The sequence below is a fragment of the Falco peregrinus genome, chromosome 1, assembly GCF_023634155.1.
Source record: "Falco peregrinus isolate bFalPer1 chromosome 1, bFalPer1.pri, whole genome shotgun sequence".
NCBI lineage: Eukaryota > Metazoa > Chordata > Aves > Falconiformes > Falconidae > Falco > Falco peregrinus.
Genome location: NC_073721.1, coordinates 41,012,514 through 41,028,368, shown reverse-complemented (window position 1 = coordinate 41,028,368; position 15,855 = coordinate 41,012,514). Strand labels below are relative to the sequence as shown.

The window sequence follows — 15,855 nt, the reverse complement described above, 5'->3', positions numbered from 1 at the left end:
TGGCCAGCACCAAGCTGTGGCACTCCCACGGTATACGGGGCCGGTTACCGTCCCCAAACCCCACGAAGCCACACCCAGGCAGAGCAAGGTGCAGCCCGAGCTCAGGGCCGTGTCCTGACCTCAGCGGGAGCCCAGCGTCCATGACAGCAGTGGCCCTGGGGTGCGAGCCTGGTGCCATCGGCACACCGACTGCATCGCGGCCGCCTTGAGGCTGCCTGGAGCCTGGCACGAGCCATGGTGGAGGTACCGCCCAGCCCTGGCTCTTGGTGTGAGATAGTCAAGTGGGGTTCCTGTAGGGGGGAGGTTTCCTTCCAGCCTTCGGGCTTTGCTAGACAGGGCAGGCGGGTCCCGCACAGCTGCCAGCTGCTGCAGGGGGGGGGGCCCACAGGGGCCGGGGGTCCGCAGGGTAATGGCTAGCGCGGGGACGCTGTGCCCCAGGTCACTGCTGTGCCCGGAGAGTGGGTGGGGGGAGAGCGGGTCCCTTCGCCCCTGGCGCTGTTCTGTGGCATCCGTGGTGAGGGCTGTGGGTTGTGACAGAAGCAGCTGAAGCTTTTTCTGTCCCTTTCCATTGGAAGAGTTGATCTGAAATGGCACCTTCCAGCTGCAGAGTGATGGTTTATCAGAGATTCTCTCTCACACCACCGCGCCCCGCAGCACACACCATCCAGCTCAAGCGCATAAATGAAAGGAAGGAGCTGGAGGGGATTTGCCGGGTCTCCTGTTGGATGCCAAGGAAGCTCAGCCCAGCGCAGTTAGGGAGTTTGGTTTCCTACAAAGAGTACCCGAGTACTCACTGCGTTACTAACCACAGCCGACGGGCTGGTGCTGACCCTCAGGAGAAGCAGCACCGACCCCAGGCAGGCGGTGGGTGCCTTGGGCCACGCTCTGCTCCGCAGGGACAAACACAACATCGGCTCCTGGGGCCGGCTCCGCTGGCCCACAGCAGCAGCTTCACCTCCGCCCTGGTCTTGCTCTCAGCCCTGAGATGGAGACCAGGGCAGGGACCGTACTGTGTGCTGCGTGAGCTTGGGCTCGCACAAAACTGTTCACAGAAGTGAGTCAAAGAAGCGTCAGGAGTTAAAACTCCTTCCTGCAGACAAGAGCCCTGTTTTGCTCTAATGGACACCTGGCAAACTGGCGAGAAGAGATCGTCAATACAGAAGTGTTCAATATGTAAAAATTAGGTGGGTTTTTTTGGCCACAAAATGGTAGTTATTTTAATTAAATGGACACAGTTAAATGGCTTTACTCAATTTGTTGATAGAAGCATTTTTATAAATTGATTAGATATCTAGCTGAAAAAATGTGAAAAGTAGAAAACTGCAGTAGTATTAGAAAAGTTTATTGACTTTAACAGATTTTTCTGCTCTTGTTATTAATGTGTAATTAGTTTTATCTGTGATTTCGCTTAGCTTCTTCTCCTATATTGAATATTATTCCACGTGAATCTAGAGATTAAGATCTGGAAGAAGAAAAAACATTCTTCTTGTTGCATAAACCTTCAGGGCTAAAACTGCAACCCTCGTTAGCGCTGTTTGGAATAAACAGTCTCTTACATTCGCAAACCTCCCCTGCCTGCCCTGGGCGAGCAGAGCTATTGCAGCTCCCGAGTCTGAAGTTGCATCCGTGCACCGCAGTGCGTTAGCGCGGCTCTTGCCGACAGTGACCGGCTACATCTGGACAGTCGTACTCACTCTGTGCGGCCACCCCTGTTCTAAAACATGCTTTACATTGTGCCTATACAGAAACACGGAGTTCACGTATTCAGTAGTACAAGATGGCAGGACTCAGTACAGCAAAACGAGTTTTGGCTCCGATAAGATACAGAGGTGGCAACATCTGAGAGGTTTGCATATTTTTCTATTTCTTTTTTTCCTAATTGACTTACCTCTTCTGCCTCTACTTCCTTTGCCTCTGGGCACCCAGAAGAAACTTAAACTGGATTATTAAACACAAATGCTGTTTTTATCAGTTATGCTTGTGTTCCTGTGAGAACATAAAGCAACTCACGGTGTTTTAAATGGGGGGAAAAAAACCAAGACCAAACCAAAACCTTTATTTTAAATAGGTCTTTTTCATTTCTGCTTTGAACAATTTTATCTGCTGTACCAAAAGCAGTGTTTATATCAGCTTTGAGCTCTCCTGGCTGTGCATATTCTGTTACCACTTCTCTCTAGAAAGGGAGGAACCTCTGTTCCTAGAAACACTGCTATGCCATAAACATTATCTGGAGGTAGAGAGGCAACAGCAGATTATCAATTTGGGTGGTATAAGCTTCCAAAAGTGAAACTAAGGTCACAGATGCCAGAATCCAGGCATAGCTGGAGTTGAGGTTCACACTGCTGTCAAAAATCAGAATAAGAGCCACAGCAATGATCTGGGCAAAAATAGCAGTCATTGTCCCTTCAAAGGTCTTCTTTGTTCCTGGCCACTTGATTTCCCCCACCGTGCTGCCAAAAATGGAGGCAATGGTGTCTCCTACCCCGACTGCCAGTACCCCAGAGTAGGGGACCAGTGCCCCTGCCCCAGGCAAGGTACCTTTAGGAGCACAAGATCTGGGGAACAACCACACTGGGAGGGACATGCCAAGGAGGAGATAAATATGAGTCAAGATTAGAGGTCCGCTGTCTCTTTCATCCAAGAAGAGAGACAGCAGATGCCTAAGGGTTTGGCCAAATGGTTTGATCCTGAAGTACCGAATATACTCTAAGATGACAAACACTGCCAGACACAGTACTGCCGCAACGTAGAGAAGCTGGCGGTCATAAATTAGTCCAGGAACGTAAGTAGCTACAACAATGAAATGGAAATATTTCCTGGTTATAGTTGAGGCCTGGTGTTTTTTAGATTCAGATGATCTCTTAGCATTCTGGTAGAAAACTACACCACACGCCGAAGCAGCCAAAAAGGACCAATATACAAGAAGGTAAACTCTTGTCTGGGTCTGAAACAGAAACTGGAGCAGCCAGAACAAAGGGTTCCTCTGGATCAGTCTGTACAGCCAAGGCATGATGACCCCTAAGCCTAGCACCGCTGTCATCATGTGGAAAAACATGGAGGAGATCCACGTACCCGAATCCATGAAAATGAAGAGCACAGTGAAAAAAAGCCCAAGAAGAACAACTCCAACAACAGCTACCAGAAGGAAAAAGTCTATGGGATCACCTCTGCCCTCAATTACATTCAGGGAGCGTTTAATGAGCTGATTGAGAACGAAACTTATACCTCCAAGAACTAGCAATGCTTCTCCAGGAGTGAAACATCGTGGCAACAAGTACAGCAAGATCATACTGAGGTAGACAAATATTAGCAGCACTTCTAGGACCTCTATCACTTCTGAAACAGTCAAAGAGTGCTTCATGGTATAGATAATTACACTGCCAGCAACACCAGTAAGTATGCAAGTGTTGGTTGGCACAGGTTTTGTGATACCAACTGCTATCACAGACAGAAAGAGAGCAACCAGCATGCCAGTGGAAGCTACAACTATTCCAAAACGTTCGAAGTACACAATGCCAGCAGACTTGCACCTCTCCTTCATCACTATGCCCAGCAAGGGAATGACCATGCTGGCTGGCAGGAGGCCGCTGTTTGCTGCTGCACGGAACTGGAATACAGCCCCCCCCAGCTGGAGCAGACGGTCCCATTTGAATTGGACATAAAAAGCCTGGATGGCGAGAGCGACAGCACACCAAGAGTACCGGTCCCACACCACTGTGTGCACAAAGAGAACGATGATCAACACGATCAGGGATTCCACCAGCACTGGCTTGTTTAACATGATTCCAGTCCAATGTGGCTCAAGCTTTCAAAATCTTTCTCAGGAGTCCCCGATGTGCTCAATAGTTGTCCATTAAGAAGAACTCCTTTTCATGCTACTGCAATCCCTATTAAAAAAAAAAAAAAAAAAAGCAAACAATTAAAGTGACTGCTAGAAAAGCTAAAGCTTTCACACAGTTGTTTCGGTCTTAAGCTTAATTTAAACTGATAATTATGTGCCAATTGTTAATGTCAACACACAGGTGGATAAAAACCCCCAAAAACCAATGAGGTAATGGTCATCCAAAACCAGTAGCTTCCTCTGAGAGTCCGAGAGGTCAGCCTGCAGTGGCAGAAACACCGGAGTACTCAGATACAGTTTCAAATATTTCTGTTGCAGTGTCTTTGAATTGAAATGTGAAGCAAATAAGCCATGAATATTCCCAGAAGGGTCACTGTGATGTGTGAATTTGAAGGATAGTTAATTTAAAAGTGTAAAGGTAACTTGGGAACCTAATTTTGTAGGTAGTTTTCACTGTATGTTTTTCCAGAATGTTCCTCCTTTTATTAAATATTTCTCCTCCCACTGGTGTGCAGAACCCTTGACGTACCTTTCTCTCCTTCTGTCACTGGTGTTATGATTGAATACTTTACTACTGCAGCAGGTGTTTTATAATGCTGCATAGTATTTACAATAGAAGTAGGAAAGAAAATATCACAATTGTTGGGGGTGGTGAGTCAAATGGTATACTTTATCTAATTTTGATCTATTGCCTGTCAAGCTAAGCTGGAGATCTGAGCACAGAAAAATGAACAGGGCTCATCTTGCCTGTAGCCATGAGAGGATGTTTATTACACCCTTAGTATTAAGCAGCTTAATTTCTTTTGCTACTACAGCAATTCTAAATTCTAAAAGTGTATTCTAAAATACACTTCTAGTCCATCTTGACATATCGGCAATTTTCTGTTTAACTCTAGGCTGTGTTGTAGCCATATCATGTAATTATTACACAGTTTCATACATGAATAAAAAAGTCTGATTTATTCTTCCTTATCTTTAAAGAAAGATATCGGCTCCATTTCTCTTTAACTCATCGCACAGCCTCTTCCCCGTCAGCTACCTTCATTCCCATTTTCCAAGTGAGAATCCCACACTCCTACTTTACGCAGACTCTAGATGTGTACAAATATGTGAAATATTTTACTGTTAGTCATTAATGACAACGGACAAATATTAGCAAGTGTCATCCTAAAAATGCTTACTTTATCTTACTTACTTTATAAGTTATTTAACTAACCTCTGGCATGCACTATTTCTCTCAAATTCAAGGGTAAGTAAACCTTGTAAGACATTCTTGATCATGATCTAAAGCTGTCATTGTTTTCTATATCCCCTCACTCCCCTGTCTCACAAACACTTACTGCATTTACAGCACTTCCCCTTCTCTGAATCAAGGCTCACAACCAAACTAAACTTTGCTTTAAACTTTTGGACTATAAGATAAATAGTTGAGATAATTAGCAATGTACATGATGACTCTGTTGGGTTAAATCACATCTTATCTTTGCAGTACTGTGGGCACTCCCAACCAGCAATTGCTTATGCAATTCTCACCAGCATTTATTGCTTTCTGGCAACCTTTACTTCTCCTTTTTCGTAATCTGATGTTATGTCTTAACCATACACAAGCCAAGGCCATTACACTGGCACCTCTTTGGGGTTCTTTAAAGGTATCAGTTTCTGTATTTCTGTTGGCAATAGAACGGCTGATCCATTTGTATCTATCCCTGCTGGATAAGGTATCTCCAGCTGAAATTTTGGATTGCTTCATCCTTTCTGGTCTAATCTTAAGCTGATCTGCAATAAACTTATTAAATTTTGTTTTGCCAGGCTCACGGCTAATATCTACATTAGCTCATGGAAGACTAGAAGTTTATTTAAAGTTCTGGTTTGGGGTTTCATCCAGTGTTGAATGGTATCACCAGATTATAAAGCTGATTAAGAACTTAGTAGTAGTATTACTGGGCAACCATTGAAGTTTGTACCATCAAGCTCCCTTGCACTGTGGCTCTGGAGCATTTAGTTATTCATGACTTTGCACTGAAGACTCCGAATTGCTAATGCATTGCTTTATGGCATCCTTGGCCTGAAATACTTGATTGCCCAACAACTTCATTAGGTTTACTGTTGCTTTACAGCTAAATCAGGCCAAGTGTAATCTTTTTGCCATTGCAACTCATTTTTAAACAGAATGGGAGAACAATTAATCATACAGTCATTAAAATGGAAGCGGCATGGGCAATATCTACCTACAGCTAATAATGGTTTTGGGGTCCCACCCCTTATTTCTAAGCACAGGGGAGGGGGAAGCTTAAGACTTGTTTGAAAAGAGGCAGAGTAAGTAGCACATGCTAGCCAAAGGCTGAAACAGACCTTCCCCTCGGTCTGGCAATTTTAAGGTTGTAGCCCAGCTCTTGCATCAACAGCAAGACACGGCAGCCGGCCAGCCGCGCCGTGAGACAGGGAGGGATTCCGTCTCAGGGCAGGGCTCCGGTAACACGGCCTATCTCAGTGCCGAGTTATTTCATTCTCCTGTGCCTGCTGCAGTTCCCTCCTCCACACCCGCCCTTCAGCTGCCGCGGGGCCCGCCGCACCCAGCCCCCGCCGGACGAAGCAGTTGCTGCCCGTCCCGTCACCCGCTGCCCGGGGAAGCCTCCTGCGGGCGTGCTGCCGAAGGCCGGGCAGCCCTCGTCCGGCTGCAGCACCGGCCCTCCTCCCCGCCCGGCGCGGCCCCCCTTCCCCCAGGCTTCCCTACTGGAGAGCCGCGGCAGCCGCCACAGTCCCCGGAAGGTGCCGGAGCACGCTGCCCGGGCGAGCCCCGGGTCCCGCCAAGGGGCCGCGGCCTTCCCCGCTGCACCGGGGACCGAGCGCGCACCCACCTCGCAGGACGCCGCCATGCTGCCGCTGCCGCCGGTCACATGACGCGGGCGGGGCCGGGCCGGGGCCCCCACGTGACGCCGGCGCTGGACAGGCGGGGGGAGGGCGCAGCGCGGCGGGTCACGTGAGAGGGGAGCGAAGATGGCGGCGGGCGGGCTGTGCGCGAGGTGCGGGGGCGCGGCGGCGACGGCGGGCGCGAGGACGGCCCCGATCCCGGCCGCGCGCGGGGACCCTCCGCGGGGCGGGATGAGGGGGGCGGCGGCGGCGGCGGGCGGTGCGGGGGGGAGGTGGTGGGGCAGGGAGGGTTAACGGCGGAGGGGCCCGCGCCGGCCTGGGCCCGCCTCCCGCGCGCGCGGCGAGGCCATGCCCCGCCCCTCTCTCGCCGTTGTGCCGCTCGCTGAGGCGCCCCGCGGGGAGCCCGGGCGCTCAGCCCCGCGGCCGGCGGTGGCTGCTCGGCGGCTCTTGGGTTTCTTTTCCTCCGCCATATTGTGGCAGGCGGAGCGTTCGGTAGCTCTGCGAGGAGCCTTCGCTTAGGCGAGGCTGCAGCCCCACTCACGCCGCCCGGAGGCGCCGACCAGGCCTTGGCCGGTCCCGGGGCCGTTGGGCTTCACCTGCTGGGCAGCCCTTTGCCGACAGAGCGGCCAGCGTAGCCATCTGGAGGATGTGTAAAGGAGGCGATTTGTTGAACCCCAAGTTCAGTCATCACTTTAGATTGGTGCTTTTGTTTGCCCTGGACACGTTTTTTGGCGTTTATTGTAACGTTTTATGCTCTGGAGCGTTCCTACGTGTCTGATTCTTATTCAGTGAATGCCTGTAAGCCCTCCTGGGACAACGCTGCTGTGCTGCCACGTGTGATCACCTGGAGAGCGCTCTCCCTCCTTAGCTGTCTCAGAGCAATTAACAAACCGGCACCAAACCATGCTCTGTGACAGACTGAAGCGGTTAGGACGTGGTAAAAAGCAGAAGGGCTGGCTCTGCCGGGCTGGTGCTCAGTTCTGGGCAGTTCTTTTACCAGTACAATTCAGTGGCCTTCCAGTGCCCAGTGTGGGCCGCAGCAGTTGCGCCTGCAGCAGCTGACTGAATCGGAGAGGTTCGTTAGTTTACACACTGGGAGGTGCACCCAACTATCGAGGAATTAGCTGGTGGAAATTATGTTGTTAGGTGTACTGGAAATAATAGGTCTCACTGTTCATTTAAGTGGCACCATGTGTCAGAAGTTGCACATGACTTTCACTGCCATCATGAGTTATTTTGATGGTACTGTTCTAAAAATAAGTTAATGAGTGTTCTTGCTTTTGTAGATAGTCTTTGCGTGGGGAGCTGTGGTGTTTAACTCCTGGTTTGGATTACGCTGCTGACAAATGATCGTTTCTCTTAAGTTCCTGAAATATTTTTTTTAGTAAACATCTTTTTTCAGAGCTGTTGTGGGGAGATTAATTTTTCCTGGATGTATGTAGCAGGGTCAGGATTTGATCTGTAGTACCTTATAGTGCAGACTGGCTTTTGTGCAGCATACTTGGGGAGAAACAAGAAGTCGAGGGTGAATGTTCTGAAGACCTGCAGCAAATGATTCTACCTTTTGTAAAGGTGTTGCAGTTCTTCAATTCCAGTTTTATGTTCCACTTAGAGTGGAGGATGAAACTGTTACAGAAGAATTTGTTCGGAGGAGAGCATCAAATGTAACTGCATGAAATACTGCTCTGTGCTTCATTGGGTTTCTTTTTACTAACCTCAAACATCCAAGTAGCACAATCACATTGAGCTAGGAAACAGATATAAATGTGGTGCTTCTTTAACAGGAGTTTGCAAGTCTTGCTATATCAGTTGTCACCCTCTTTGGGACTTTCCTGGGTTCTTCCAGGACATGGGAAACTGGACAGCTAAAAACTAATGTTCCTTAAATCATTTTTCTTACATCTTCCATTGCAATGCAATCTGCTCTGATGTAATTGTAATTTGAAAAGGGGTAAGCTAAATGGCAGTCTGAAATAGTGTTCATCATTAAAATACTATCCACCTTTTCCCTTTGCTTACAGGAGCAGCAGAGAATTATGGACAATTCTTCTCGGCAGATCAGCTTTAAGAGAACCGGTAAGTCCCTGTTTTGCTAAGCAGGTTTGCCCATAACTGAATGGACTCCATGGCCAAATATATTATTTGTACATCTCTTTGTATCTTAGTGAAAATGTGCTTTGCTGCTTTTTCTTCTCCCTCAGTGTGATTGTTATTCCTTTATCTCTGCCACTTGTTCATTCTTCCATTCCTTGTTAATAGCTGCTTCATGAACTACCTGGAAGGGTGTATGTGAAAAGGTGGTTCCCTTCTGGAGAAGACATGAGTGCTACTTTCTAGGCTGGCTGGCCTGGTGTATTCATGAGTGGTACAGCCTGCTTCCTTATTTGCAGGGATGGAGCCCATGTTTTCCAGAATTTGCCCAGAGGTTGGAAATCCAAATGGTTGTGAATCCAGTCCATTGCCTCCTATCTTCTCTCCCTTCCTGTGATTAGGCAAGGCAGCGAGCTGTCTTGTACAATAATGTACTTTGAATCAGTCTGAATCAAAAATGCTTGTCTTGTGTTGTTCCTTCTCTTTGTGGTGGTGAAATTCCTTTGCTGCAACTTAAATTTAACAAATCTGATACTTGGCAGTATATGTTGAGGAGGAGTCTGTTCAGTAGTATTTGGTTCTTTTTTTTAGGCACAGATTGCAGCAGAATTGAACAAGCATTGGCAGAGATTGTTAGCGGGACTTTCATACTATAAACCGCCAAGGTATGGTGATTGCCTGATCTTAGAAATTAATCTCTAAAACAGGGTCTCCTAAATAAGTAGAGTATTATGTTGAATATTTCTTCCTGATTACATAGAAATAGATTATTAGTCCTTGCATGACTTGAAGGTTCAGGAGAGGAGTAATAAGAAAAAGTACTGAATCCACATAACATCCTGGGCACGAAATACAGATCAGAAAGAAGCAACAGCAGTTTCTGCTCTCATTACTAATGTTAGGTAGCTCTTAACCCTTGCCTCTGCTGAGCTGAAGCAATTACGTGCAAGTATGCAGGCTGTGAGGAAGTGACTCCTCCTGACACTCAGTCATCCCAGAAGGATAACTGGATTCCCTTATTGGAACAGGTGGAATGAATGTAGCCTGCATTTATCATAGTAATAAGGTTATGAATGGTGTTGAGTTTTGTCTGGTGAGAAGGTTACAGAATATTGTATGAAATATTTAAAGGCCATTGAGGAAAAAGCAAATGTTCAGTTTAAAATGATAAAACTAAGGCTATTTAGTTCATTCCTTGGAACCATGCATTTTTAATGACTAAAATTTCTTTCTTCTTTAGTACAACTTCAGCAGAAAAAATAAAAGCTGATAAAGATGTGGCTGCCCCACTGAAAGAGTTGGGTCTGAGGGTCAGCAAGTTTTTGGTGAGTGAAGGTGCTATCTGATTGTATTTTATTCCTGCACTTGGAATACATTATTATTTGGATTCTGATATTTAAGTAAACTTGTTGATGTTGAATAGAGGCAAACTTAAGTTCCTTTCAGTTCAAAATAATCTGAAGGAGCTTAGAAGTACATGTTGAGGCTGTAGGTCAAAATTTTCAAAAGTGGTTAGTGACCATGAGGTACTTTGGTTTTTCTGGTTAACATCTCTTTCTGCTGCAAAGGGCCCTGCTTTTCAGAAGTAGCCACCTGGTTTTGGTCTCGGGTTCTTTCAAGACATCTGAAATTGCTCAGCTAAAAACTTCTGTCCCTTAAATTGGTTGCCATGTTTGAAAATACTGTCGGTTTACCTGCAAGGTTATGTTCCTTCAAGCTGGAAGTTTAAAATTCAGTGGCTGGGGACGGTAGCTTCATTTGAATGATGGTTATGCCCCTTTTGCTGAAGTTAAAGTGGCTCCATCTAAGTGACATCAAAGCCTATGTATTTTGCTTTAAACAAGTGGTGACTAAAGCAAGCATCTGCCTGATGCAAAAGTTTTCTTTTCACATATTTTGGAAGTTATTTGTTTAGAAGAGAGGAGCTGCCTGAGTATTTGGGGTGAATCTTCATCTTTAATGGATTCAGTTGCCTTTAATTCATTGCAGAGCATCTCTTTTTTTTTTTTTCCTCTCTCTCCACCCCCAGGGTCTGGATGAAGAGCAGAGTGTGCAGTTGTTACAGTGTTACCTGCAAGAGGATTACAGAGGAACAAGGGACTCACTGAAGGTCCATAGCTCCTATTTATGTCCTATTTACTCCACATCTTTCCTTAATACCCGTGGTTTGTTCATGCATATGGTCACGTTAGTCTGAGTTCTTATTTGGAAATGGCTTTGTAGCTTTTCTTTGAAATTACAATGCCCAAATGCTGCTTTAAGGAATGTGATAGCAGATATCCAGGCCTAACTTTCTAGTATCTCTTCCTGCTTTGATCTCTCTGCAGGAACTCGGCTCTCTGTGTCAGGAATACAGGAGAGCTACAGATTTGTGAAGGAGAGCGAGTGGAGATGAAGAATAAATATGTAGTTAAAAATGAGTGGTTTGGGTTTGTGCTTTTGGAATCTGTCTTTCCGAAAGAAATGGAAAAAAAAAAAGTCCTTTGTTTATGTCAGTCTTTTTTGTGAACATGTATTTTGTCGGTAGGTATTTCTGCAATAAATATTTATTTTGTTATGTTTTGCTTACAGACAGTTCTTCAGGATGAAAGGCAGAGTCAGGCTCTGATGCTGAAGGTTAGTCATTTCCATTTGTATTTTCTGTTGAAAAGATCTGTTGACAGAGAACCAACCTTATTTCTATGGATCCAGAAAATCTTGGAATAATTGAGGTATTCCTTCATATAAAGAACAAATTTTAGAAACTGGTTCTGAAATAAGGGGATGTGCTTATAGGTTTGAACAGTGTTAACAGTTGCTATAGAAAGGAAATTTTAGGCTTAGTATCAGGGAATTTAGCTGGGCAGACACGCCTCCTTGTTTTCCAAAGCTTGTAGGTTTATGTTACTGTCTGAAGTGACAACTCTGAAATGGAGACTGATGATTATATCTGACAGAGGGTAACAGGCATGAGGAACAAGAGATCATCTGTCTTTTTGCCTTTCTTTTCCAAGTTTCTTAGCAGTGTAATTATAGACATATCGCTATGGGCATGTTTTATTGACTTTTGTAAAGTTAATTAAATATTGGTTTGGGTTTTTTTCCAGATATCTTAAAAACTGCTTAGTTGAAACTCCATCTGTAGTAATGTTTGAGCACTATATATTCTTGTGAGGAAGGCCTTGGCAATGTATGGAAAGTGTATGGGAGCTGGACAGGATACTAAATTGGTATTGATTACACTATATATTCACAGCTTGCTGACTATTACTATGAAGAGAGGATCTGCATTCTGCGCTGTGTCCTCCATCTACTCACTTATTTTCAGGATGAGAGGCACCCTTACACAGTGAGTAAAGAAACCTTTTTGTCGGGGTGATGTCATTGAAATAGGCTAAATATTTAAGTTGTGTAGTAATTGTCTACTTGTGATTGTAAAAAGCAGGTGAGGTGCATGTGAGAAGTTCACTTTTATTTGTTTATTTAAGGCACAGTACTTCCAGTGTGTTGAAAAACTGGACAAGGAACTAGTTCCTAATTACCGGAAACAGTTTGAAGCGCTGTACAGAGCAGAAGCTCCTACATGGGAAACGCATGGAAATCTCATGGTATTTTCTTTCTGCCATTATTTATCAAACTTGTAAAGTCTTTCTGTATATGTAGTGTAGTGGAAAATGCGTATGTGCAGATACAGTTAAACAGGATGTTTCTCTTTAAGAGAACACACTTTGCTCAGAAACAGAGAGTGTTGTGTGGAACATATTGTTCCTTGTGATAAATCCATTGATAGCCCTAGGCTAACAGATCCAGACTAACAGTGTGCATCAGCACTCTGTATTTATAGTGGCTTTCCTTGCCATTGATACACACCGCTGGCTACACAAGCTGTTGAAATGCTTCAACACTTCTCAGTTTGTAACTGCTTTGACTGACCTGTGAGCTTCAACATATGATGGTAGAACTTTTCCTTGTGCAGACAGAACGTCAGGTCTCCCGTTGGTTTGTGCAATGCCTCCGTGAACAGTCCATGCTCTTGGAAGTCATCTTCCTCTACTATGCATACTTCGAAATGGCACCTGATGAACTTCTGGCATTTGCAAAGATGTTCAAAGAACAGGGATTTGGCACTAGACAAACCAACAGACATTTGGTAGATGAGAGCATGGATCACCTGGTGGATCGTATTGGGTAAGTATCGTGTATGTTTGTAAAGTGAGTACAGAGCAAACCAATTATTTTCCTCAGGGAAAAAGCATTTATAATTCTTGCTGCTGCCTCCTCAAAGCACCACTATTTCAGGCTAAGCTTATCTTGATGAAGGCATAATAGCTTTTTGGGTCACTTTGGTGCTTTGTGGCAAAGCGAAGGTGTGATTGCAAAGTAGAGAGGTATCCATATACTAGCTTTAATCTTACATATAATTTTGCCTCTGGTAAGAACGGCAATGAAGACACAGTGCCACTCCTTCTTAGGTGGTCTGGTAGCAAAGTGAAACTGCATCTTCAGAGTCCTGTGCTGGAAGTCTGGCTGCTACCTGCACGGCGGCTAGCATTCCCTTTCTAACCTGTGTTAACTGCGTTGCCTCAGATCAAGCTATTGTGGGCCTGCTTACAAAACGTCAGTAATGTCTTGGTGTTGCTGCATGGGACATAACTGGAGCTGCAGCCAGGCAGAATGAAAATTCTGCCAAGTGGCAGAAAGTTACAAAGATGGAAAAGCGATCATCAAATTTCAGTGACCTTTTTTTGTCTGTTCAACCAGAAATGGTAGTTCTGAAGATCGTAATCTGTCATATACTAGCATTTCAAGACAAAATTTGGATGTAATTTCATGTAATTTCTTATTGCTTCCAAGAACAGCTGAACAAAAACAAACTAAAGGTTGTTTTTTGACCACTTGTATTTTTTAAACCGCCCCCCCTCTGAATTCTTAAATAAAGTTTATGATCTACTTGTTTTTGTTCTTCTCCTGCTTGTAGCTACTTTAGTGCTCTTATTCTGGTGGAAGGTATGGAAATTGACTCCCTCCATGAGCGTGCTTTGGATGACAGGACGGAAGAGCACAAGTTAGCCAATAACAAGTGCATCCACCAGGTAAAGTGCTGGCAGAATAACCCCTCATCAGCACTAACATTACAGAATTTACTGAGGTTACCCAAGAAGTGCTGTTTAAAGATTATGTCTCCAAGTGTCTGGTCCTTGGGTTTGTTGACCAGGTGTAGGAACTAGCATCCACATAACATTCTGCAGCAAATAAGAACTAAATTAATTCCTCTAGCCCTTATATTTCCTTGGTTATCCTGGGGCTTTCTCTAAAGAAAGATTTGTGCAAAGAGATAGGCATTGCGAAGCTTCCAGAAGGGAATGAAACAAAAGATTTAGTGTTGGTGCTTTTAGGGCAGAGAACATCTGAGGTTGGACCAACTGTAAGTCAGTAGACAGTGCAGAAAATGAGACCGAGGCTGCAAACATATAATTTGGTCAGTTCCATGTTTGAAATAGTTACCTGCATGGAAAGGTGACTGTTAGGCGGAAGATGCAGTCAGCTGTATGCTTGCTGAGTATAAACTTCTTTCAGAAGATCTCAGTTGTTTTGCTTTTGTCCCGTCTCTGCACAGGAGATGGACAGTCAGCTGCTGCAGTTAGGGGATGTCTCACATCATGCTCCAGTGCTTTTGGCATGGGCTCTGCTCCGTCACACTGTAAACCCAGAGGAGTCAACAAATGTTATCAGGAGAATGGGCAGCACTGCTATCCAGCTGAATGTTTTTCAGTATCTGACAAAGCTGCTGCGATCACTGAGCAGTGGGGGGAAGAATGTAAGTTTCTTATAATTACATATGTAAGCTCTTGAAGGTTTTTAATTGCTACTGATGTAAAGGTGTGACGGGAAGTGGATGATTTTGAACCAGTGTTCTTTCAAACTAAATCTGATTTTAAGCAGAAGATGCAGTAAAACACTTCATCTTACCTTCTTTCAGTGAAGATCAGAAATGAAGTTGAAACATATTTTTATACCCAAAGAATAATAAAAAAAAGCTTTTGTAAGTTTTGAAGAACTACATCTCTTCGGAGCAGAGTGGACTGCTTTTAATCACAATTTGTTGATTTTCCTCCAAAAATGTAGTTGGCATTGTGGGTCTTGGGTATTAGATTATTTAACTCTGCACTGTTCTCTGTATATGGTTTCATTAGACAATACTGTATATGTAAACTACTTTGTAGGCAGAAACCAGGGAAGGCAAATCCTTTTGCTTTCTTTGAACATGAAATGCTTAATTTTTTTTTATGTTAATGGTAATGGTAGTGGCAAGATTTCTCATTTTGGTGAAATATTTTGCATTAATGTGGACCTTAACTAATGAATGCTTCCTGGTTTGCTGCCCCTCTGCTGACTGCAGCAAAGATGTATGAAAAAGGCAGTTACTTAGTTTGTAGAGCAGACTGATTATGGTTATAGTATGTTCGGTAATTCAGTCTTTCCTGTAATGGTCTTGTGTATTTCTTTCCAGTGTACTGCCAGCACAGCTTGTATGTGTATTTATGGACTTCTTTCCTTTGTCCTGACATCACTGGAATTACATACATTGGGCAATCAGCAGGTAAGCATTCAAGGCTCATTGTGTCTGTTACCTAATTTAAAATAACCTGTCATAAATGATGATAATTACTTTTGTTGAATTGTAGTCCTGCATTTGAGACTGAAAACTTTGTGACGTAGATACTGAAGAGTGATTTGCTTTTTCTCCTGCTACATTTACACAATGCAAACTTAGTAAAGACCTCTGCAAATTGGCTGATTAACAGTGAAAGAGCATGTCTTGCACTTGAAGTCCTATGGGTTTGAAATTAACTGTTGATGTGTTATTTCCAAAACAATGGAAATAATATATACTCCATTTCCAAGTCTGAGAAGACATCAGGTAGCCCTTTGCAGTTATAAGTGAACATACTTGTCCTGGCCAATCCACTCATGATAAGGAGCATGTCTTTAGCCTACCTGTGTGTTCTGGGTTTGGGTGTGCTGGGTCTTTCTGTTTTGACTAGAGGAAGTAGTTAAATCTTGGCTGGTAA

At 44.5% G+C, this 15,855-nt stretch overlaps 2 protein-coding genes across 2 annotated transcripts in view; one reads left to right on the top strand and one right to left on the bottom strand.

Annotated features, from left to right (window-relative positions):
- Positions 1–1,326: 1,326 nt before the first annotated feature.
- Positions 1,327–6,838, bottom strand: DOLK (dolichol kinase). The gene is made up of 2 exons (XM_055820383.1): positions 6,700–6,838; positions 1,327–3,887 (listed from the first exon to the last, which is right to left on the bottom strand). Exon 2 carries the CDS (start codon positions 3,779–3,781, stop codon positions 2,210–2,212), a length of 1,572 nt encoding a protein of 523 aa, XP_055676358.1. The 5' UTR covers positions 3,782–3,887; positions 6,700–6,838; the 3' UTR covers positions 1,327–2,209.
- NUP188 (nucleoporin 188) overlaps positions 6,769–15,855 on the top strand; it is a 29,400-nt gene continuing 20,313 nt past the window's right edge. Inside the window, exons 1-12 of the mRNA XM_055820328.1 lie at positions 6,769–6,864; positions 8,734–8,788; positions 9,395–9,468; positions 10,044–10,128; positions 10,833–10,913; positions 11,375–11,419; positions 12,039–12,131; positions 12,271–12,390; positions 12,759–12,970; positions 13,761–13,875; positions 14,400–14,600; positions 15,294–15,383. Of these exons, the coding sequence (XP_055676303.1) occupies positions 6,839–6,864; positions 8,734–8,788; positions 9,395–9,468; positions 10,044–10,128; positions 10,833–10,913; positions 11,375–11,419; positions 12,039–12,131; positions 12,271–12,390; positions 12,759–12,970; positions 13,761–13,875; positions 14,400–14,600; positions 15,294–15,383 (1,197 nt within the window). The 5' untranslated portion in view covers positions 6,769–6,838. The remainder of the gene's footprint in view (positions 6,865–8,733; positions 8,789–9,394; positions 9,469–10,043; positions 10,129–10,832; positions 10,914–11,374; positions 11,420–12,038; positions 12,132–12,270; positions 12,391–12,758; positions 12,971–13,760; positions 13,876–14,399; positions 14,601–15,293; positions 15,384–15,855) is intronic.

Excerpts from the sequence above, each read along its gene's own strand:
- DOLK (XM_055820383.1), bottom strand. The coding sequence starts at position 3,781 with ATGTTAAACAAGCCAGTGCTGGTGGAATCCCTGATCGTGTTGATCATC.